This window comes from Chelonoidis abingdonii, chromosome 17, assembly GCF_003597395.2.
Source record: "Chelonoidis abingdonii isolate Lonesome George chromosome 17, CheloAbing_2.0, whole genome shotgun sequence".
NCBI classification, from domain to species: Eukaryota; Metazoa; Chordata; order Testudines; family Testudinidae; genus Chelonoidis; species Chelonoidis abingdonii.
The window spans coordinates 18261299-18283764 of record NC_133785.1 but is presented as its reverse complement, the minus strand read 5'-3'; the positions used below and the strand labels follow the sequence as shown (position 1 = coordinate 18283764).

The following is a 22466-nucleotide window of genomic DNA, read 5'->3' as shown; positions in this document are numbered from 1 at the left end:
CCAGGTGTACAGCCAGCGCTGCAAACAGGGAGTTGCAGCGCTGGCTGAGCTTTTAAGTGTAGACACCTGCTAAGTTGCAGCGCTGTAACCCCCTCGCCAGCGCTGCAACTTGCAAGTGTAGCCAAGCCCTCAGAAAAATGTACTCCCTGGAAGTCAATGTATGTTTTTCTTGAAAAAGGAGGGCAGGATCTGGTCCATACAGCTTGGTATTCACTAATGAGCAATGATCAGAAAGAAAATACTCTGTTCATGCCAGTTACATGGAAGTTAGTATGTACTGCATGGACAGTGCCATGCAAAACACCACACCAAAGCCCCAAACCCAACCAGGATTTCTACTCCTTTATAATATTTACCTGTACATCTGTCTTTTTATGTATGTATCAGTCTTTGTATATATCAGTATCAAATAATACACTAACCTCTGCATCTCCCTGTAAAAGCATTTATATTTTAAAAGTGTTAAAAGAATCACTTATTTGTCCGATTATCACAAGTCTTTTTTCCTTTTGCTGTTATTACTAATTTGCTGAAGTTAAGTAAAAACGTAAGTCCTCACCCACTCCTTAGTCAGTCATAGTATTCTTATCATCACCATGACAACAGATAATGATCTCATAAAGGAAGGATTATGACTCAATTGTATGAAGAAGAGGAAGACAGGGTAGGTTTATACTGAAGAAGAGCTTTAATTTAAACAGAAACGTTTTAGGCCTGATTCACCACTGTGTTACTCCAGTTTTACACAGGTAAAACACCACTGATTTCAGTGGAGTTACACTGGCATAAAACTAAAGTATTATAGTGATGAGTCAGGCCCCTTGATTAATTTCAATTAATTGCAACAGAAATATTCAGAATTACATTAATGACAAAAATAAATTTGTTTGAAAAGCCTCGTTTTTATGAAACAGGCTCATTATCCAAATTAGCTCAAGAAATGCACCCAGAAGTGAAACATTATTATTATTATTATGTCAGCAATATGATTTCAAATAAATATAATTTATTACATAAGCAGTCTGTGTTAACCGCCAAGATACTATAAATTGTTCCATTAAATAGGGGAACAAGGCAATTTGGGGGATATGGTTCACTTTTATCACAGCTGTGGCTTTTCATCCTCAGTCTAATGTTCCTTCTTGGCTTCTAAAAAATATGGTGTCAGACTGGATATTTTTATTTCTAAGATAAAGCTGAAGCTTTAACAAGAACAATCTAGTAATTTATACAACCATATATCCATGTAATGTGGTCAACAGAAAAGAGGAGCAGGCATAAAATTTTATCAGCTTAATTTTTTCTTAGTTCAACTAGAAAATTCTATGGCAATTTTTTATATATGTATTTTTTGATGGGACAGTCATCTTAAAAGCAAACAAAATCAGCTGTAGCAGCTCAGTGTGCCTGAGTGTTCTTCCTGGTACTTTTGAAAAACCTATGATAACAAACCACTGAATGCAAGTAACGGAATAAAAAATCTCGATAAAGAAACATATTTCAGTTTCAATTTTCCAAGCTATTACAATTAATCAATGGTGTGTTTAAAAAATAAAAAAGGAGGGAAAAAAGATTTTCAGTACCATGAGACCAGCTTTAATATCCCTTTCAAGTAAAACTGTAGGCATAAAATTAATCTCTTGCGTGACCTTAATTCTAAGATATATCTTTTCTGTCCTTGCTTCAAAATATATTAAGATTTAAATGATTGATCGAGGGCCTTCAGAGTCTCCTCTAATTTAGACTGTTTTACATTGGTGGAACTATATTGGCTCATATCCTCAGCTGGTGTACTGTGGCTTCATTGGCCTGGCCTCTTGACATCAGGGGATTTACTCCTGATTTACACCAATGTGAGAGGAGAATCAGATCCTCATGTCTTCATATCTAAATCTCTAACCTAAAATGCCCTTCCCTTTTTTTTCTGCTCAGAGCTGAGAGTTAAGGTCTGCTGAGCTGTGGGACTGCTTTGTGACAGAAACGACTCAACCTCAGTTGGGTGGTACTTGCTAGACAAGGGACATGGGTTCTAAAACCCAGCAAACTGAGAGAGGCTAGGGGCAGATATCTGTGCCTGGTAGTGTAGGCGCCTTGTGGAGTCAGAATCACCAGTTCCACCCACTCCTCTGTCAGAGTTGATTTTTTTATTCCCTTAAGAATCTAGATACAGGTTACTGAGCTGAACTCACTTTGGGCTAATGGTGCACTAGCACTGGGGCTCCCCTACTATGAGCTGAGATCACTAAGAGTTGAAATCACTAAAGAGCTGGAATTACTGAGCTGAGAGCACTGAGCTAACTAGTGGGGGAGCCTGAAGCTAAACAGCAGAACAGAGCAGCTGGCAGAGTGGAGTGGAGCAGTTTGTGGGGACGGCTGGAGCGGATCACAGGACAGCTGGTGGAGCAGAGCAGCTGGCAGAGCAGAATAGCTGTAGGACGAGTGGAGCAGCCCATGGAGTGAGCGGAGCCGAGCAGTTTGCGGGGACAGTTGGAGCAGCTCACAGAGCGGAGCGGAGCAGTTTGTGAGGATGGCTGGAGGAGCAGAGTGGAGTGGCTGGTAAAGCGGAGCAGTTCGTGGAGAAGGCGGAAGCAGAACCCCACGGAGACGCAGTGAGAAGGTGCAGTGGCAGCTGTCTGGTCACACAAGGATCCCAATGTTGTCTTAATAGCTATATGTGGCTGATGGCAAATCAGTTAGCGGAAGGAAGAGGGGTAATGGGAGACGCCAGTGCCAATCCAAGGCCTTTCATTTAGTCCTAATGTACTCTGCATGTGGAACCGTATCAAATGCCTTACTGAAATCGAGGTAAATTAGAAAAAGCTTTTGATGGGGAGGGATAGCTCAGTGGTTTGAGCATTGGCCTACTAAACCCAGCATTGTAAGTTCAGCCCTTGAGGGGGCCACTTAGGGATCTGGGGCAGAATCAGTACTTGGTCCTGCTATTGAAGGCAGGAGACTGGATTCAATGACCTTTCAGGTTCCCTTCCAGTTCTATGAGATAGATATTATTATTAAAACGGCTCCCTCACAGCCAGGAACCCAGCCAAGCCTAATAATAACCCTGGCTCCCTCTCTGTCCACATGAGGCTCTCAGATAAGCGGCAGCCATATGAGGTATCTCTTTCACTCCCATTTGCCCCCCTTGTCTCTCTCTCACACAGTTTCCCAGACATATGCAGATCCAGAGGCATCGGGGACAATAGGGAGAAAGGTAAATATATCCACTCCCATCTCTAGGCACAAGAGAGAAGGGGATTTGTTGCTGAGGCTCACAAGCAGTGAGCAAGTCCCACTGTGGATTGTTGCGGGGGTGTTATTGTCGTGGGCAGGGTTGGAGAGGCCCTGAAGATCTTAGGGGGCCACATAGGGATGTCAAAACTGGGGCCCATTGGCAGTTACATGAAACAGATAAATTGGAGCCCATTGCACCTGTTGAGCACCCCCTGGAGGTGCTGAAACAAAGGCCCTCTCACTTCCATATAGGGCTCTCTGTAGATTTCAAAATGGGCATATGGGACTCATTCCCAGGGATATCAATATGGGAACCCCTGAGAACAAAACCAGGGGTCTATTTGTAGTTATATGGGGTTTGCAGTAGATGTGAAAACAGAGACTCCCTGCAGATGTAGAAACTTGGGGGTCCCAGTGCTTCACACACCAATATAGGGACCTTTGCACTCTCTGCAAATCTGAAAAATACATGCACCTTCAGCAAGGGCTCTTGGAGAACCAGTTGCTCTGCTGTCTAAGGATTTGCATGTGCCTAGGTTTGACCTGGACTGTGGAGTTCTGAATTTGTAGTGTAGGTGTGTCATTGTGGGGCTGTTCGAGATTTACTGCTATGTTGTTGCCCTGGGTTGCTCGGTTGCATTTGAGGTGGTGGGGAGGAGGCATATAGCCCTACAATGATATTTGCCTGCTACTGACTGAAACTAAAACTAGGGAAAGTTATAGGAAAGGATAGATTCACATAAATTGTACAGTAACTAGTGAAATGCTGAGGTCAAGAGGTCAGGGTTCTACAACCAGCAAGCTATTTGAATCGCACTGTTGATTGACAGGAGATGTTAACTCTTAGAACACTAGCATTTGCTAACCAGATGACTGCTCTGGTAAGTAAAGTTTTTCAAGTAATTATTGTCAATTATATTTCACAAGTTTTGCCAATTTAAAAAATGAAAGTGGAAATTGGTTTATACAAATTATTAAATTACACATATTGTAATCGCAAAATAGTCCAAACAATTTATAAAAGCAAAAACATGAATAATATTTCAAGCTTTTCAGTATTTTCTGGTATATCAAACATGTTTATACAAACAAAAAGAGAAACTTGAGAGCTTTGGCAGATGGATTTAGCTAACAGAGGAAATTTTAGAAAAATGGCGTTGTTTTCTGAATACATAATTTTCGGTGTAAAATACTTGTGCATGCACTTTTTGTGCACTATCACTTCTCTGTGCAAATGATATTTTTATGTACTCAAAACCCATCTGCAAAGTGCAATGCAAATTGAACAAAAAATGGGTTTTGTGTGTATAACTTAGATTGCTTTCATGTACCACTGATTAGTGCACAAAAACTGCCAACACAGGAATTTGCTTGTGCTAATTTTTATGTGCACAAAGTCCCTGATCTAATGCCCAATACAGTCGATGGGAGTCTCTTCATTGATTTCCCAGGGTTTTGGAGCATGCTCAAATTAAAGTCAGGCTAAGGCATAATTGTCATTTAATTCCTAGCTCTTTGATATTTATGAATCTGTAACATTTAAAGAAAAAAAAATTCCTCGTACACCTCTACCTCGATATAACATGACCCGGTATAACATGAATTTGAACATAACGCAGTAAAGCAGTGCTCCAGGGGGGCAGGGCTGCGCACTCCGGTGGATCAAAGCAAGTTTAATATAACGCAATTTCACCTATAACACGGTAAGATTTTTTGGCTCCTGAGGACAACGTTATATCAAGGTAGAGATGTATTTGCTGGGAATGAATCAGTATTAATCTAACTCCACTTCAGGGCTAGGGTGACCAGACAGCAAGTGTGAAAAATTGGGACGGGGGAAGGGGGTAATAGGAGCTTATATAAGAAAAAGATCCAAAAATCGGGACTGTCCCTGTAAAATCAGGACATCTGGTCACCCTATTCAGGGCTCTGGGCTGGCAATAAATGCAGTTCTCAATGTCAGAACTTTTCTGGATCACACACCACACAACCCCTTTGAAAAGCAATCAAAGCATCTTCAAATGTCCACTGATCAAAGAGACAGCCAACAGTTTGTGTAGCATTGTAAAATGCTGAAAAACCCATTGTTAGGTGTTGTGTTGTTTCTCCACACCCAAAGAGCAAAATGCTATGTTAAGTCTGAATTATTTTTACTTTAGTTTAAGAGAGCAACAAAACCAGGAAGAAGAAAAGTAAGTGTCCATGAGGGCAGGGCCAGCTCCAGGGTTTTTGCCACCCCAAGCAGCAAAAAAAAAAAAGAAAGAAAAAAAACCGCGATCGTGATCTGTGGCACTACTGCCGCCGCTTCAGTCTTTGGTGGCAATTTGGCGGCTGGTCCTTTGCTCCGAGAGGGAGTGAAGGACCCGCCACCGAATTGCTGCCAAAGAGTCGGACGTGCCGCTCCTCACTGTTAGCCGCCCCAAGCACCTGCTTGCTGAGCTGGTGCCTGGAACCAGCCCTGCATGAGGGAGCAGTGTGTGCGTGTGTGTGTCCTCAGTAGCAATCTGACCTGAACGTAACACAAAATGGCTGCCAGTCTCTGCTGACAGCAGTTAGCATTTTAAAAGTACAGTACACACAAACAGGGTCATAACAGTTACACAGCTATATACATCACAGTAGCAAACACAAGGTCAGGTACGCTGTTTGTCAGTGATGATCCTGGGGTTTTTTAAATGAAAGCTGTCAAGCACACCATGTGCACACTGAAGATCACTAGGGAGCCTATCAAGAGCATGTCCAGCAACAAGCTTTCTAGCAGAAGCCAGCCCATGTGTGGGGTGCATAAGAACACATTGCCTAGAACTGGGTGAAAATAAATGTGTACTAAAGGGTTTTGAAAAAAGAAATGAGCAAAATACACTCACACTGTTTGTTATATGGGCCAATCTCATCCCAAAGACAGAATTCTACTTGCAGTGTCTACAACCTCAGAAAAGTTTAAAGCCTCATCACCCCCTCCATTCCAGCTCAAAGCAACTCAGTGCAAATCACCTAGAACAATGAAAAGACATACTAGTTATAGGTCTGATCCAGCTCCCATTTAAATCAATGTGAGCCATTCCTTTGACTTCACTGGGACTTGGATCAGGCCCTATGGGCATAATTTTCAAAATGCCTGTGTGACTTAGGAGCCTATGTCACAGTGAAAGCCTAAATCACTTTTGAAAATGGAACTTGGGCTCTTAAGTCATTTAGATGGAGATTTTCTAGAAAGTAAAGCCCATTACTAAAGGCCATACAGTAATATAATATTGGCAAAGAGTTCTGTGGCACCTTATAGATTAACAAACATATTGGAGCATGAGCTTTCGTGGGTGAATACCCACTTCGTTGGATGCATGTCCTGGAAATTTCCAGAGAAAGATATAAATATGAAAGCAAGAATCAGGCTAGAGATAACGAGGTTAGTTCAATCAGGGAGGATGAGGCCCTCTTCTAGCAGTTGAAGTGTGAACACCAAGGGAGGAGAAACTGCTTTTGTAGTTGGCTAGCCTTTGTTTAATCCTGAGCTGATGGTGTCAAATTTGCAGATGAACTGAAGCTCAGCAGTTTCTCTTTGAAGTCTGGTCCTGAAGTTTTTTTGCCGCAGGATGGCTACCTTTAAATCTGCTATTGTGTGGCCAGGGAGATTGAAGTGTTCTCCTACAGGTTTTTGTATATTGCCATTCCTAGTATCTAATTTGTGTCCATATAATATTGGGATTCTGAACACACAGTTTGTAATGTTATCACCCTGATATTGATTTACATCTCTAGTGGCTGCTAGCCAGGGCATAAAGTATGTGTAATCAACATATTTTCTTCCTAGCTCATCAGAGCATAGAAAACATAAAGAATATGTAGGCAGAGGCCCCAGTTCTTGGCTTTGACTGAGCAGTGCTTTGTTCAGAACCCAAAGGAAGATGGGACAAAGGAACCTTTTGTACCACCTTTGTACCCTCCAGATTCTAGGATTGGCCTGAAGGCTGCTCTGTCTTACATCTGACTGCCATCTTCCACAAGGGCTTATTCTGGTGGCTGGGAATTGTTGGAGCACAAAGGTAATCCAGCCACACCCTTTTCCCTCAGCCAGGCTGCCTGTGTAGAGGCATGACAGACTCACAGTGCTGACTCTACCCCAATTGAGAAATCTCTCTATACAAGGGAAATTTTGAGGGGATGGGCAGCTCTACCTGGTTTACAGTCCCTCTGCGTTGGAGCAGCGTAAAGGGGCTGTAGTGGAACTGAGAATCAAGGACAGAGTATGCTTACAGTATGACAATTTCATAAAAGCTGGAACTCAAGATTCTGAGATCACAACTGTGTATTTATTTATGTTTTTAACTGTTCATGCAGCACCCTAAAGTCTCGGAGAGGGTAAGCTTTAGTTTTTGCATAACATGATGTATTATTATTATTAATAAGGTGCACTTCACAGCGAAGAATATTTAATTTAACTAACAAAACAGGTAAAATAAATATAAAGGTAGCAGACGAGAATAGGAAGTAAATCAAGAATGTTGCTCTGAAATAAAGTAACATTTGCAATGGAAGATTTCCAACTAGATCCATTTTTCACAACCAAAAAATATTAAAATCAGCAAACAAGGCTATAAATGCAGCAGAGAATCCTGTGGCACCTTATAGACTAACAGACGTTTTGGATCATGACATTCATCTGACGAAGTGGGTATTCACCCACGAAAGCTCATGATCCAAAACGTCTGTTAGTCTATAAGGTGCCACAGGATTCTCTGCTGCTTTTACAAATTCAGACTAACACGGCTACCCCTCTGATACTTAAGGCTATAAATATATTTCAGGCGTTTGGTGACCTTACAAAACACTTGAGCATTGTACTGGAAGTTTTATAATGACATCCAAGCCCTTTGCTTGATATAAATACAGTATCTGGCTGCAATTTACATTTGTGTCCCATTTATCCTTTCTTTAATATAAATGTTCCATCTTCTCCTTTTATAAACCAGAGCAGAAAGCAGAGCAGCCCCATTTTATTATTATCCTTTTAATAACCTTTCCAATAATGTATGTGAGAGTAGTAATGTCCTTCCAGTTACCTCACCTAAATGAAATGTTAAACTAAAAGCCAGGAAGAGAATGATGGTATTGTAGCTGAAGCATAAGAGTTAAATTCTGGCTCCACTGAAGCCAATGAAAGAATTTTTTCACCCCCGGGTTTATTTCCTGGTTCATCTTCAGTCTTACTCAGTAACCTTTCAGTTCTTTGTGCCCAAGTTTCCTCATCTGTAGACTGGGAAAAATCCCTACCTCACAAGGGGGGTTGCAAGATTTCATTCAGTAATGTTTGTGGAAGTGCTTTGAGATCTTTGATTGGAGGAAGCTAAAGAAATGCGCAGTTCTTATGAGGAGAGATAAATAGTATAACTTCAGATCTGAAAAGTGTTAACTGCAGTTAAAGTTGAAGTAATTTTATTCCTTCTTCATAACGAAATATAAAAAAAAGGCAACTCCTACTTAAAAAATCATTTGCTATTCAACTTTAAGGCCCAATTAATCCTACAAGCCCTAGGCAGAACTCCCAGTGAAGTCAGCTACTGGATCAGTAGTGTAATGGGTTCTCAAATATTCAATTTCAATGTAAATAGCAAAAAGTGGCTATACTGTCATCTTTGTCACCTTTCACAAGCATAGGGCCCAGTCCTGAGGTCCTTTTTCATTCTCCACTAAGTCTTTACTCCAGCAAAATTCTCACTTCTTTTCACTGAGTACAAACTGAGTCATAAACTCAGAATTTGGCCCTCAGAGATACTACAAAGTTATGGTTTGTTTTCCAAATACATTTTTAAAACCTGGTAATAATCCTGATCCATTGCTCAAATTTGTTATGTTGAGCTCAAGACTTGGAAAATGGAAAGAAGTGACAAAGTCAATTGAATTTCTGGCCATTACTGTAGATTCAGTGTAAGAAATCCACATAACTTGCTAAAACAGCTTGATGACTAGTTATGCAAACATCTTAACTGAAAGCACAGTCCTGGGGCTGGTACTGTAACTGCACAGCCCTTCCTCGCTTGGGAGATAATTCTGATTTCTAAACTTTGACACTACAGAGAGATGTGGACTCTGCTGTGAGGAGCCCTTCAGTGGATTTTTTTATAATTTCGTACACTTATGTTTTTCATATTGATGTCTTTTTTGTTAACGAAAATGAGCCTACAGCCTAGAGTCTTCTTGTTAATGCTACAGGGAGGTGCTCACTACAGCTGCAGACTGAGATCCTGCTACTGCTTGTGTATAATGTTTCTTATTTGAATAGTCCTATTTAGTGTTTGCAGGATTTGGGAGCAGCTTTATGACCGTCTTTATGACAGCTTTCAAACATGGCTATACCATGGCTTTACAGCCTGTCTACAAGTCACTTACGCTGTAACATGATTCCTTAACACAGTTCTGTAACAGTACTGTCTCATTATCACCCTTCAGACAAAAAGTGTGTTAAAACACTGATGCCTCTAGACATGACAGATACATGTGCATTGGCACAGATTTACAGGGCCTCATTCTCCCCTCACACCGGTTTTATATCAGTGTATCTCCAAGTCCATAGCTTTTAAACTGAATTGGGGAGGTTGTGAGGTACAAAGAAAAAGATTACAAAAGCACCGTGTCCTTCACATTTTTTCTGTTTGGATAAACATAAAGATACAGTATATAAATAATTAAAATTCAATTAAAATACCATCTGGGGCCACTATAGATGGCACCAAACCTTATTAAACGATGTCACTGAGCTACGTAAAGGCCTTTGGAAAGGCTGTAGCACATAGTTTAGAAACATGAGCCGGATTCTCCCCTCAGATACCCTGGTGCAAATCAGTAGTAAACGGAGTTACGCTGGTGTAAAACAATGCAGGCTCAGGCCCATTGTTTAGTCCCAGGCCCCTTCCAACAACACTACCAGATCATATTATTTTAAGTTAATAACTGTGGGGAGGAATGGCCGTGTTTTAACGGTGTTCTCCAACATGGTAAATGTCACAGTGCAGGCAGACAGGACTGTATTTTGAAACACTTGGGAAGAATGGAGGTCCTCAGATGTGATGGTGATGGGTAGGTAGGTAGATAGAACCTAACTTTCTCCCTCCATTCCTCTTTCTTCTGCTTTCCCTCCACTGGTTCTGATGTTCGTCCTCCCCTCTCCTCAGCGCACTGTCCTCAGATCTAAGAACAATCCCCTACCCTGTGTATCCCTGTGGGTCTCTCCCTACTTCCTGCAGCCTTTCTCCCGCTCACCTGTGGTCCTCCTCCTTTCCCTTGCCATGCGAGCACCAGGTCTAGGGTTGACTCTCCTCAATGACATCTTCTCTGCCTGCCCTACTTTTCCCCTCAAACCCACAGAGAAGGCTGCCAGCAGGGGGAGAGGCAGGGTGGTATCTGCTACTGCACTGAGTAGGAGGCCGCCTCATGGCTGTCCCTGCTAGTGGGAGGACAGAAGTGCAGGGATTTTCTCTCAATACTCTTCTGTAAGCTGGGAGCTGAGCCGAGAGATGCAGGGGGGACTAATGGGTAGATGGTGCCACCCAGTGTCTGCCGATTGCCCATTACATCTTTGACCCCAGTTTGAGCAGAGAACCAGGTCTGTTGTGTAAACAGGCCCTTTTTATGGGCTTAGTGGGCTTGAATCTCTACCATCTTACACTATGGACATTTACTCTGGTGTAAAATTATAGTGAATCTGAATTCCTCACTCACTTGCATTGGTGGTCATGTTACCCAGACAAAACTCCTGCTGAAGTCTTTAAGGAACAGTGAGCAGTGAAGTGTGCCACTGATGGACTAGATGATTTCAAAGTGACAAGCCGAACTATAAGGTGACATTCAGCATCTGCGTGGTGGACTGGTTTTCTTTAGGGGTGTGTATGTGTATGTGTGTGTACTGAAGCTTGAAGGCCTGATCCATGGACTTTTACAGTCATTGAGAATCTTTCCATTTGCTTTAATAGACTTTGGATCAGGCCCACAGAGAGGTGACAGCAGGAAGCTACAAAAGAGAACTCTGAAAGGAAGGTTTGGGGTTTCTTTGACTGATAAGAAAACTGAGGGGAGAAAGGGAAAAATTACTGAACCCCAAAGATCATTTGAGGTGGCCTTTGTTTTTGGAGAACACTGACTCGCAACGTGTTATTCCAGTTATTTGCCAATGTAAATACCTTGAAATCAGGCCCTTTGTATTTCATTTTTATATCTGTGACTTGTCAGGAAAAAGGAAGAAAAACTGTGAGCCAAATGGCATAGAGAAAATTATAGTTGTTGAAAGAATATTTTTTCCCTTGGAGTTTTATCACATCTAAAACTAGTCAAAGCAGGCAAAAGACTTTAATTAGGGATCAACCCTGCATTAATTGCAGTCGCAGAACTCCCACTGGGTTGCAGAGTTTGCAAGGCAAATACTGCAACACTGTGTTAGCCTATGACAGCCTGAAAGTGATTCTAAATGGACTATAAACAGAATCTAGGGTGAGATAAATGTAAAAGGTAATGGTGACAAGTAAATTTTAAATTTCTTTCAATTTGAATAATCTGAGGTGTGAAACCTATTCGTCACATAGGTAAGGTCAATAAAACATATGACTTTTAACCTGACAGCATACATCAAAATCGGCTCAATTGACGAGTGTCATTGTCAACACCAATAACTGATTTTTAAGCTAAGCAGAAACACGGGGCAAATTTTCAGTTAGCAGGTAGCTGGATGTCTACATATAATATCAGTAAATTTTGATTGAGTGAGACCTGGAGGACTTGTCCTTGTAATTTTAATTCCAGTTGGGAAGTAATATTTAATCTCTTGGATCTCTCTAAACAATACCATAAATACTTGGTAGCATGTATTACATCATGAGAACATTACTGTAATGCAATATTTTTATATTAAATGCCAGTGACCAATCAGAATATTAAAAATATGTATCAATTTGAGATGCAAAATGAAAACTGTATTTCATTTGTTCAGGCATCAAAAATGAAAGTGAAAATGCTATAGTCCTCATCTTGGAATCAAGCTCAGTTTGAAAATGAAACTGTTATACATGCTCAAGTATGTACTAATGTTTTGTAACCTGTTCTCTAGAAATGCTTACTATCATTAGGATTTAACAGCAAAATTCAATTGTCTGAGGATTTATTCTTATAAGAAAATTATATGCTTTCCTCCCCTCAGAAATATTTTATGGTGACGGCATATCGAACACGCAAATAGACCTTCCAAAAATCAAGCAAGTTCTTGCAGAGATTTAAAAATAGAAAATTTGGAGTTTTATCATGGATCACAAGACTGAAGGGAAAAGGAAGCTGCGACATAGCTTGACTTTACTGGATCAATTAAACAGTATGAAAGAATTAACACAAATGATTGATGTGGTCCTTGTAGCAGAAGGTGAGAAGTTCCCCTGCCATAAACTGATATTGGCTGCATTCAGTCCCTATTTCAAAGCCATGTTTACCTGTGGCTTGCTTGAATGCACCCAAAGAGAAGTGGTGCTCTATGACATCTCATCAGAGAGTGTGTCCATAATACTCAACTACATGTACAATGCAGATTTGAACCTCACTAATTTCAATGTCCAAAGTGTTGCTGTTGCTGCATTTTTTATGCAGATGGAAGATGTTTTCAGTGTGTGTCAGAAATACATGATGGACCATATGGATGCTTCCAACTGTGTGGGGATCTACTATTTTGCAAAGCACATTGGGGCAGAAGAATTGTCTGATCAAGCTAGACAATATTTGTATCAGCACTTTGCTGAGGTGAGCTTGCATGAAGAAATATTAGAGATTGAAGCACAGCAATTGCTGAGTCTCATAAGATCAGATGATCTGAATGTATCCCGGGAGGAGAGCATTTTGGACTTGGTCCTCAGATGGGTGAACCATAGCAGAAAATCACGTCTCGAGCACCTGATTGAACTCCTGAAGCAAGTGAGACTGGAACTTGTAAGCCCTTCTTTCCTGTTGGAAGCTCAGAAAAGGAACACGGTGCTTCTGTCTAATTCAGAATGCCATGATATGATTGATGGAGCATTAGAAACCATAAAGAAATCCAACCACCCCTCTCTCAGTCTTCGCTATGGTATGGAGACCACCAGTCTTCTACTTTGCATTGGCAATAATTCTCTGGGGATTCGATCAAGACATGGTAGCTATGCAGATGCCAGTTTTTGTTACGCTCCTGCAACACAAAAGACTTACTTCATTTCCTCTCCGAAGTATGGTGAGGGTTTAGGATGTGTGTATACCGGTGTTGTCACTGAGAACAACGATATTATTGTGGCAGGAGAGGCCAGTGCTGTCAAAATGTCTGGACAAAAAGCCAAGAACATTGAAATTTATAGGTGTGTATCCTCAAACGGGAGGAAAAAATTAATCATTGTTTTAAAGTTAAACTATAAATAATATTCCTGGAACAGGAAAAGACCACTAGAGAAAGCATTCTCCCCATATGTTTGTATACAGATTTCAGTTACCCAAAGCAATTTGTTATACAGGGCAATCTGTTCCTCTCCCTGAAACACTGAGGCATTTCCTTCTATATTTAGGGCCAAATCCTGACCCCGATATGATTTTATCAGAACCACAGTTTCTAACTTTGAATTTTCCTACAGGTACCACAGTAGAGGAAACCGGTTTTGGCAAAGTTTGTGCACTGCTCAGTTTCGTGAACTTTATGCCTTGGGCACTGTTCATAATGACCTGTATGTCATAGGAGGACAAATGAAACTGAAAAATCAATATCTGGTCACAAACTGTGTTGAGAAGTATTCCTTGGAGCAAGATAGCTGGAGAAGCGTGGCGCCTCTTCCGGTGCAACTGGCCTGCCATGCTGTGGTAACAGTAAATAATAAACTCTATGTGATGGGAGGCTGGACACCACAGGTAAAGAAGTTTACTAATTATTTTATTACATAAGAGCTAGCTAACCTGGTTTATGTGTTGCCTAACTATGTGGCTCTTCTTACATTGTTAAAATACCTCAGTTATAAGCAAAAAATAAATTGCACTCATTCCTCTCACACCTTTAACGGGAAAATCAAGCAGGCCATGGGGAAATATTGTCCATGTCATATGATCTTCAATTTATATGCTACCCATAATAAAGGCAGTTGTTTCAAAGAGAATTTCTCAGTGAGAAAAAAATTAAAAATGCATCCTGTCTAAACATGATTTCACTCACGTTCCATTTTTACCAAGGGCATGCCCTAGGTGAAACTTCTACCTTGCGCCCTCCCCCGTCCCTGAGCCTCCACCCTGACGCGTGCCTCCCCCGTGGCAGCTCCCCACCCCCCACCCTGAGGCACGCCCCCCGCCTCAGCTCACCCCTGCCCCGCCTCCTCCCCGAGCACGCCGTCATTGCTTCACTTCTCCCACCTCCCAGGCTTGCGGAACCTAAGCTGATTGACACTGCAAGCCTGGGAGGCGGGAGAAGTGAAGCAGCCATGGCATGTTGGGGGAGGAGGCAGGGCAGGGGTAAACTGAGGCGGAGAGTTCCCCTGCGTGCCACCCCCCAGCCCCTCACTTGCTGCAGGTGGCCCTCTTCGTGCCCCCCTCCCACAGCTCCCTCTGCCTAAATGCCGGCAGCTATCAGGGCGTCCGCAGATCCGGCCGCCGCGGTCGCTGCCGAAGAAAATGCTGCCCCCCCAATCCTAGCGCCCTAGGCAACCGCCTAGGTCACCTAAATGGTTGCACCAGCCCTGGATATGTCTTCACTACCCACCAAATCGGCGGGGAGCGATCAATCCAGCGGGGATCGATTTATTGCATCTAATCTAGACGTGATACATCGACCCCCGAGTGCTCTCCCATTGACTCCTGTACTCCAGCTCGGTGAGAGGCGCAGGCAGAGTCGATGGGGGAGTGGCAGCAGTTGACTCACCACGGTGAAGACACCACGGTAAGTCGATCTAAGTATGTTGACTTCAGCTATGTTATTCACGTAGCTGAAGTTGCGTAACTTAGGTCGATCCTCCCCCCACCCCAGTGTAGACCAAAGCATAGTCCTGGGGTAAATCCTGAAGTCCTTACTCAGTTTTTAATCCAGCAAAATATTAATTAAAAATAAGTCATGGTGATGATTATACTTAGCTCTTCCCTTGCACTTTCACATCCCACTAATTAATAATTGTCCTCTATAACTTTTCTATCAGCAGCAAATAGTTGTGTTTAAGAGATGCAACAAATCCTGCATCTTGGCACGGTGTTAGACTAGATCAGTGGCTCTCAAACTTCATTGCACTGTGACCCACTTCTGACAGCAAAGATTACTACACGACCTCAGGAGGCAGGACTGAAGCCTCAGCCCACCTGAGCACTGCCACCCCAAGTGAGGGGGCCAAAGATCAAGCCTCACCACCCCATGTGGGAAGGGGGGCAAAGCCGAAGCTCAGGGCTTCAGCCCCAGGCAGGTGGCCTGTAACCTGAGCCCCACCACCACCCAGGGCTGAAACCCTTGGCTTGGCTTGGCTTTGGCCCCTAGTGGTGGGGCTCGGGCTTTGGCCCCAGGCCCCAGCAAATCTAACACCAGCCCTGGCAACCCCACTAAAACAGGGTCGTGACCCACTTTGGGGTCCTGACCCATAGTTTGAGAACCTGTGGACTAGATGACCCTTGCAGTCCCTTCCGTTTCTGTGATTCTATGATTCTAAGACATGGACCCACACTGGAATCCAAAATCCAACCCCTATAAACTCTGGTAAATTTCAAGTCCAAATCCATATATAAGCTTCACAGCTCAGCTCCATTTCTTGGGGAAACTGTTCCATATTTTAGGCGTTTTTTTTTTAATAAAAAGTTAAAACTTTCAGTGGAAAAGCAGATGCTTTTCATCAAAAAATTAGTTTGGTCACAAATGCAATTTTCCACCAAAAAAATGTGTTAGACTTTATATGGGACATTTGTTATATATGTTGTTGTCTGTAGGATATTAAAAATGTGATCACATCTCATTGGTTTGGGACCACTTTTTAGAAACAGATCTTTAAAAATTTAAGCCTAAAACATGTTCAGAAAACACAATTTGCATCTGTTAAGATATTCTGAGTGTAGAAATACCTAAGGAGGCAACAGAATGATAAGAGAGTAGGTCTGACACGGAAACTGAGCAAAGATACTTTCTCTTTTCTAAAATAATTAAAATACAAGAACATACGTAACATGGAAATAATATGGCTGTAAAAAGCTCAAGCTGGGTGGTTTGTAATATAACAAAGATAGATATTAAGGTAGACACCCAGCTTTTGTCTAGCTTGATAGCTCTCTAAAACTAAGAATTAAAATTCCTGAGAAGCTATTGTCCTGAATATTGAGCCAAGACTAGTAAAAATACAGGCACCTGGGAACTGATACCTGCCAACTAGCACTTTCTGTGACAATTCATGAGTACATATCTATGCATACAGTTGTTTGGGATGAGCAGTTTAACATTAACTGATAAGGAGTTACATGAGAATCTACCTGCACAGGTCAGAATGCATTAGCCACAGTGGTGAAATAAAGATTTTAAGACCAACGACCCAGTGGTAGGTATGTTGCTTCAATATTAATATTCCCCTCTCAGGCACTAAAGGTGCATATCAGGGGAGGGCAAACTACGGCCCATGGGAAACATGCGGCCCACCAGCCGATTTAATCCGGCCCTCGAACTTCCGCGGGGGAGCGGAGTCTGGGGCTTGCCCTGCTCCCGTGCGCCAGCTAGGGAGTGGGATCAGGGGCTGTTCAGTATGTGCGTGCCACCACGCCACATGACTCCCACAAACAGCGGAATGTCCCCACTCTGACTCCTATGTTTAGGGGCAGCCAGGGGGCTCCACGCACTGCCCGCACCCCAAGCGCCATCCCACAGTTTCCACTGCCTGGGAACTGTGGCCAATAGAAGCTGCAAGGGCGGTGCCTGCGGATGGGGCAGCGTGTAGAAGCACCTGGCCACGCCTCTGCGTAGGAGCCAGAGAGGGTGCATGCTACTGTTTCTGGGAGCTGCTTGAGGTAAGCGCTGCCCAGAGCTTGCATCCCTAAGCCCCTCCTGCGCCCCAACCACCTGCCCCAACCCTGATCCTCCTCCCGCCCTCCAAACCCCTCAATCCCAGCCTGGAGCACCCTCCACTAGAAAAGGAAACCAATGAAGAATGTTCCTAGTTGGGAGAGGCTCCAAAAGGGAGGAGCTCTGAATGCCAAGGCTCCGTGGCCCCTGGCCCCTGTGGAAGGACTTCATCACGTAGCAACAGAAGCCGCTGATCATAGGAATTATAGGCTGTTCTGAGGATGGGTGGTCATGGTTTGATGTCTGTAGGGATCTTGTCCCAGAATGAGAGACCCTTCCCCAGCCAATGACAAAATGCCCTGGCTCCAGAAGATGATTCTGGGACAAGAGGGCCTTGCAGGTAAGGGACCTGGACATAAATGGGGTTGATGGACTAAGGTTAATTCAGTCCCCTCCCCCTTCAGCTAGAGATGCTGATGGGGAGGCCTATTTGTATACTATTCCACCTTTGGGTTACATAAACTGGACCCCTGCAGGGTCTGTGTTCAATACACGTGTGTCTTGTTGCCCTTATTGAAAGCCCACTGGGGAAACTGAGGCAGGGATGTAATTGTGATGCTATACTGATAGGATGCTCCAGGAGTGAGGGTCGCCATCACAGGTAGGTTTGGGAGGAGGCAGCGAGATGGTTGCGGACTCTAGGAGCAGTGGAAGAAAAGTGTAAAGTTGAGAGTTCCGTATGCAAAGAGCAAAGCATGCACGTTCAGTGTAAATTACTTTCATTATCTAGGCTTATATTCCTTGCCCATGGCCATGATGTCAGAGTGTCTTTATACTAAGGAAAACAACAAGCAAAAAAGAACAAATATAACAACCCCATGAGTAAGCAGAGGATGCATGTGTGCGTTCTCTCTCATTGAAAGACTTCAGAGCCCTCCCCCACAGCAGACTGCTTACATTTAAAGGCGCCATACTCTGAAAACGTAATTATAGCGACTTACGTAACACCAAAAGGGAGAGAAAATGGGCAGGAAGACTGGAATGAACAGGGGTAGCAGGAGTTGGTATGGGAGGAGTATAATGGGATCAAAGCTGTAGCTGGAAGGCAGGGGTTTAGTATTAAAGCTATTAAATGGAAGGATTTAGCAATTGCTCAATTTTAATTATTTGTTGGTTAACTAAATATATGTTAATTTAGAACAAATATTGTATATAAAGAGGTTCTTAGAGCAGCCTTTAAAATACCCCATCAAAACTGATGGTACAGCATGAGTAACCAAGTAAATAGAAATTCAGTCTTCAGGAGGAAAGGAATGTATTGAAAAAAGGTTTTGACTTATTCTTAGAGCTTCACAGAGGCCTTGTAAAAGAGCTATGTTCTGTCAAAGCTATATTCATAAATGTTTTGTTATTACCCAAATCCTCAGCTTTTTTGCTGTAGAATATAAATGCACTGTTATTCATCTGCCTTCTACAGTGTACTTCCAGCCACAAGTCATAGGTGTTGGTAAATCGTAGTGAGTATGAATCACTTCACAGCTATAATTGCTGTGTTTGTGTTATTTATCTGCTCAGCTGTCTGCCGTGATTAATTGCACACAGGCGTGTCCAGAGGGCTCCAAATGTTATATTATTATATGGCTGTCATATTTCATACAGATGGATCTCCCTGACGATGAGCTGGATCGATTAAGTAACAGAATGTTGCAGTATGACCCAGGCCAAGACAAATGGACAGAGTGCACACCAATGAAGTACTCCAGATACCGCTTCAGCACAGCTGTAGTCAACAGTGAAATTTATGTCTTGGGTAAGAGGAAACAGATTTTTAACAGATAGCACAACCACTTTTTATTTTTCCCAGCAATTTGCCTCCCTGAAATGAAAGATTGCACCTTTTGTTTTCAACAGTAGGGCAAAGTATATTGGACTAAATGGATTGAGGGTTTGTTTTTTTTTTTCATAATTTCTTGCATTCTTAAATTCAGTTAGGTGAAGTTGAAATGAAACTTTATTGCTCTGGTTTAATATAATTTCTTTAACATTTTCCGTCAGAGGATCTCAGTATTAATGAATCAAGACTCACAAGACAGTCCTTTTGGGTAGGGAAGTCTCATTGGGGCCGGTGCAGGGAAGTTTCGTGCCCTAGGCGAAACTTCCACCTTGCACCTCCCACCCAGCTAACCCCGCCTCCCGCACAGCAGCTAACTCAGCATCCGAACTGGGGGAGCCCCCCTGCGCAGCTAACCCTCTCCCCCCACAAATCCAGGCAAAACTAACGTCCATCCAGGGGATGGGACTCCCCCACGCCCCTAGCTGCACCACGGCAAAGCTTACACCGGCCGCTTGGGGGAGGGACCTCCCACCCCCTGCCAACGGCGCAGCTAACTCCTGCTGAGGAGACTCCCCGCCCCGCCAGGCAAGCTAACCCTGCCTGGGGAGATTTCCTCCCCTCCTCCCCCGGCCATGGCAGCTAACCCTGCCTGGGGAGACTTCCCCCCTCTCCCCCACCCTGCCACGGCAGCTAACCCTGCCTGGGGAGACTTTCTTCCTCTCCTCCCCCCGCCATGGCAGCTAACCCTGCCTGGGTAGCCTGCCCCAGCTCACCTCAGCTCTGCCTCCTCCACTGAGCACGCTGGTGCTGCTCTAATTCTCCTCCCCGCCCAGGCTTGCAGCACTGATTGGAAGAGGCTTAGAGCTGGGCTGTGTGGTCAGCGGAGGAGGCAGAGTTGAGGTAAGCTGGAGTGGGGAGCTGTTCCCCTGTGCACCGCCCCCTCGTTACTGCGGGTAGCTCTCCTCGCGTGCCCCCCCCCACGCACCACTCCACCCAGCTCACCTCCACTCCACCTCCTCGCCTGAGGGGACTTTTAGATGCCCCCAACCACTAGGCACCCTAGGCGGCCGCCTAGTTTGCCTAAATGGTTGCACCGGCCCTGAGTCTCATTCATTACTACCATTTTACAGCTGAAGAAACAGAAGTACAGAAAGGTGAGGTAACTTGCCTGAGAGATCTGGCAGAAGAGAGACTAGACCCCAGCAATCCCAATCTCATTTCTTAACCTCAAGACCAGCCTTTTTTATTCTGAGGTCCAGTGCAACTTCTATTAAAGTCAGTGGGAAGATTCCTGTCCACTTTGCTACTATCAAACATCTTGGAAAATAAAGATAAACCAGAATGAAGAGAAGGTGATCGTTTAATGCAGAAAAAGAATGAAGGTTTTTCAGGCATAGGGAATGGCATGGGGGAAAAAGCAGGAAAAATATGTAACTTGGAAGGAGAGTAGACAACAGAAAGGGGAGTGGGTGGGAATGAGAGCAGAATTATAGGCAAGGGTTTGACTGTGGAAGGCCATGAAGATGAGGGTGAGAAGCTTGTATGTGATATGGAATTTAAGAGGCAGTCAGTAGAGGATTTCCAAGAGGGGAGTGATATGAGAGGAGTATCCTTGGATAACAGAGGAGGAAAATGTCTTCCATCCTGCCTTTGTCTTGGTTTAGAGAGACCCTTGTCTACAGTGGAACTGAGTGTCCCCATAGACATAGCCAGGAATAACTGTCAAAAAGTGGAAAATGGTTATTGCCAAAGGTCACTGGCAGGTGAACTTCAGCATGTTGTCAGATCAAGGTAATGTTGTCTATGTAGGTTCAAAGGTGCTTTGAGATGATAAAATATAGATGTCCAGTCCTCTGTGGTAGGTACAATAATGAAAGCTTGAAACAGACAATGTAGTGCATAAGTAGAGGCAGCAGCAATGTCAGTGAAGAAAGAGACTCTATTCATGTATTTTAGGAACAAGTGTCCTGAGATCAAGAGCAAGAATTCTGTGATGATTCAAAAAAGGCAGGGAGAGAGAAATGAAGCAGTCTTGGGATGCATTTAATTAAATAGATTGGCAGTCTTCTATACAGTGAATGTGATACTGTAACACAGAGAAGAGCTTTCTGAAGAGCTGTGGTTAGTAAAGAAAAACTACATCCTGTGTTCTCAGTCTAAAATCTCACATGGCAAGAAATATGTATCACAATGAATAAAAGAATAAAATATATAAGTTTTGTTAAAAGTGCCATTTTAGTCTGAAAAATGGTTGCAAGAATGGCATTGTGGAGTGCCGTGTTTATAGTCTCTTCCTGCCCTTAACTGGAGATTTGCTTCGGTCACAAGTGAAAAGCTGTATTCTGCTATTTACAGTTGTCAGTGCCACAAGCTGAGTCAGGGTTCTGAACGGCAAGCTGGGTTCTCTTTTGCTTGCCAGTCAACACCAATAACAAAGATTCTGTATGTGGAACTTTGCTAACAATTCTGTTGATGTGTGAGCCAGATGAGAGGCCTGCTCCTTCTCCCATCACTGTGTCAATTCTTCGGGTCTAACAGGAGCAAAAGGTTAAACCATTGGGGCTGACCTTGCATACCTTTATATGCATAGTCCTTCCATTATAAAAGCTCCATTGAAATCAAGGGGATTACTCATGTGAGTAAGGATCTGCAGGATTGGGCCCAGTCATAGGGTTGTTGGTCCTTCAAGAGGATTTGAATTTAGCCTCACCTGTGACAGATCAGCTACCCTCCTCCACCCAGCTGATCATGATGAGCTGGGGATCAGGTGTCTCAATTCACTTATCAGATCCAGATGGTGAAGAGTTTATTTGTGGAAGAGAGCTACAGGAAGGAGATTGTCTCCTGTGATAGGGCCTGAAGGGAAGAGGTGGTAGGGAAGAAGGAGTCTCCTGGGGCATGCCTAGGAAAAAGTCAACTCCCAAGCAAATGGGCTGGAGGTAGGCTGGGATTAAGGATCCAGTCTGGGGAGAATCAGACTAGGGGATGGAATCCAGGGAAGAAGCCTGAGGATCAGCAGCTTGGTAGGAGCAGGGCCTCTAAGGAAAAAGTCTGGAGGGTCTGCACTCTACAAGAGTGGAGGGTAGCCCATGAGGGGCAGAAGGCCCTTTTGTTTTATATTTTCTTTGAACTGGAGACTGCTACTTGACAGAGCCTGCTGGCCTGTTGCAAGACAGTGGTTGGGACTAGGAGGGGAACAGATAGTGTCACTACTGCAATAAGTCACAGAAGGTCACAAGGGGGTACCAGGATGCTGTGCTGCTGCAGACCTTTAGTTTTGTTACTAAAATAAACAAATGGGATTAAAGGCACAGAGGCCAGAATCTGATTTCTCATATAATAGTGTAAATTGAAAGTAACTTCACTGAAGTAAGTAGAGTTACTTGGAATTAGGACTAGACAGCAAGT

General features: G+C 43.4%; 1 protein-coding gene across 3 annotated transcripts in view; it reads left to right on the top strand.

The window, feature by feature from the left end:
• The first annotated feature begins 3139 nt into the window (after positions 1–3139).
• Positions 3140–22466, top strand: part of KBTBD12 (kelch repeat and BTB domain containing 12) — a 68056-nt gene continuing 48729 nt past the window's right edge. For 2 of the 3 annotated variants that reach the window (XM_032802734.1, XM_032802733.2), the window contains exons 1-4: positions 3140–3211; positions 12416–13586; positions 13857–14127; positions 18884–19034. In XM_032802734.1, the coding sequence (XP_032658625.1) occupies positions 12517–13586; positions 13857–14127; positions 18884–19034 (1492 nt within the window). In that variant the 5' untranslated portion in view covers positions 3140–3211; positions 12416–12516. Of the gene's footprint in view, positions 4113–12415; positions 13587–13856; positions 14128–18883; positions 19035–22466 lie in introns of all 3 variants that reach the window. The other variant, XM_075073152.1, reaches the window with a different exon arrangement.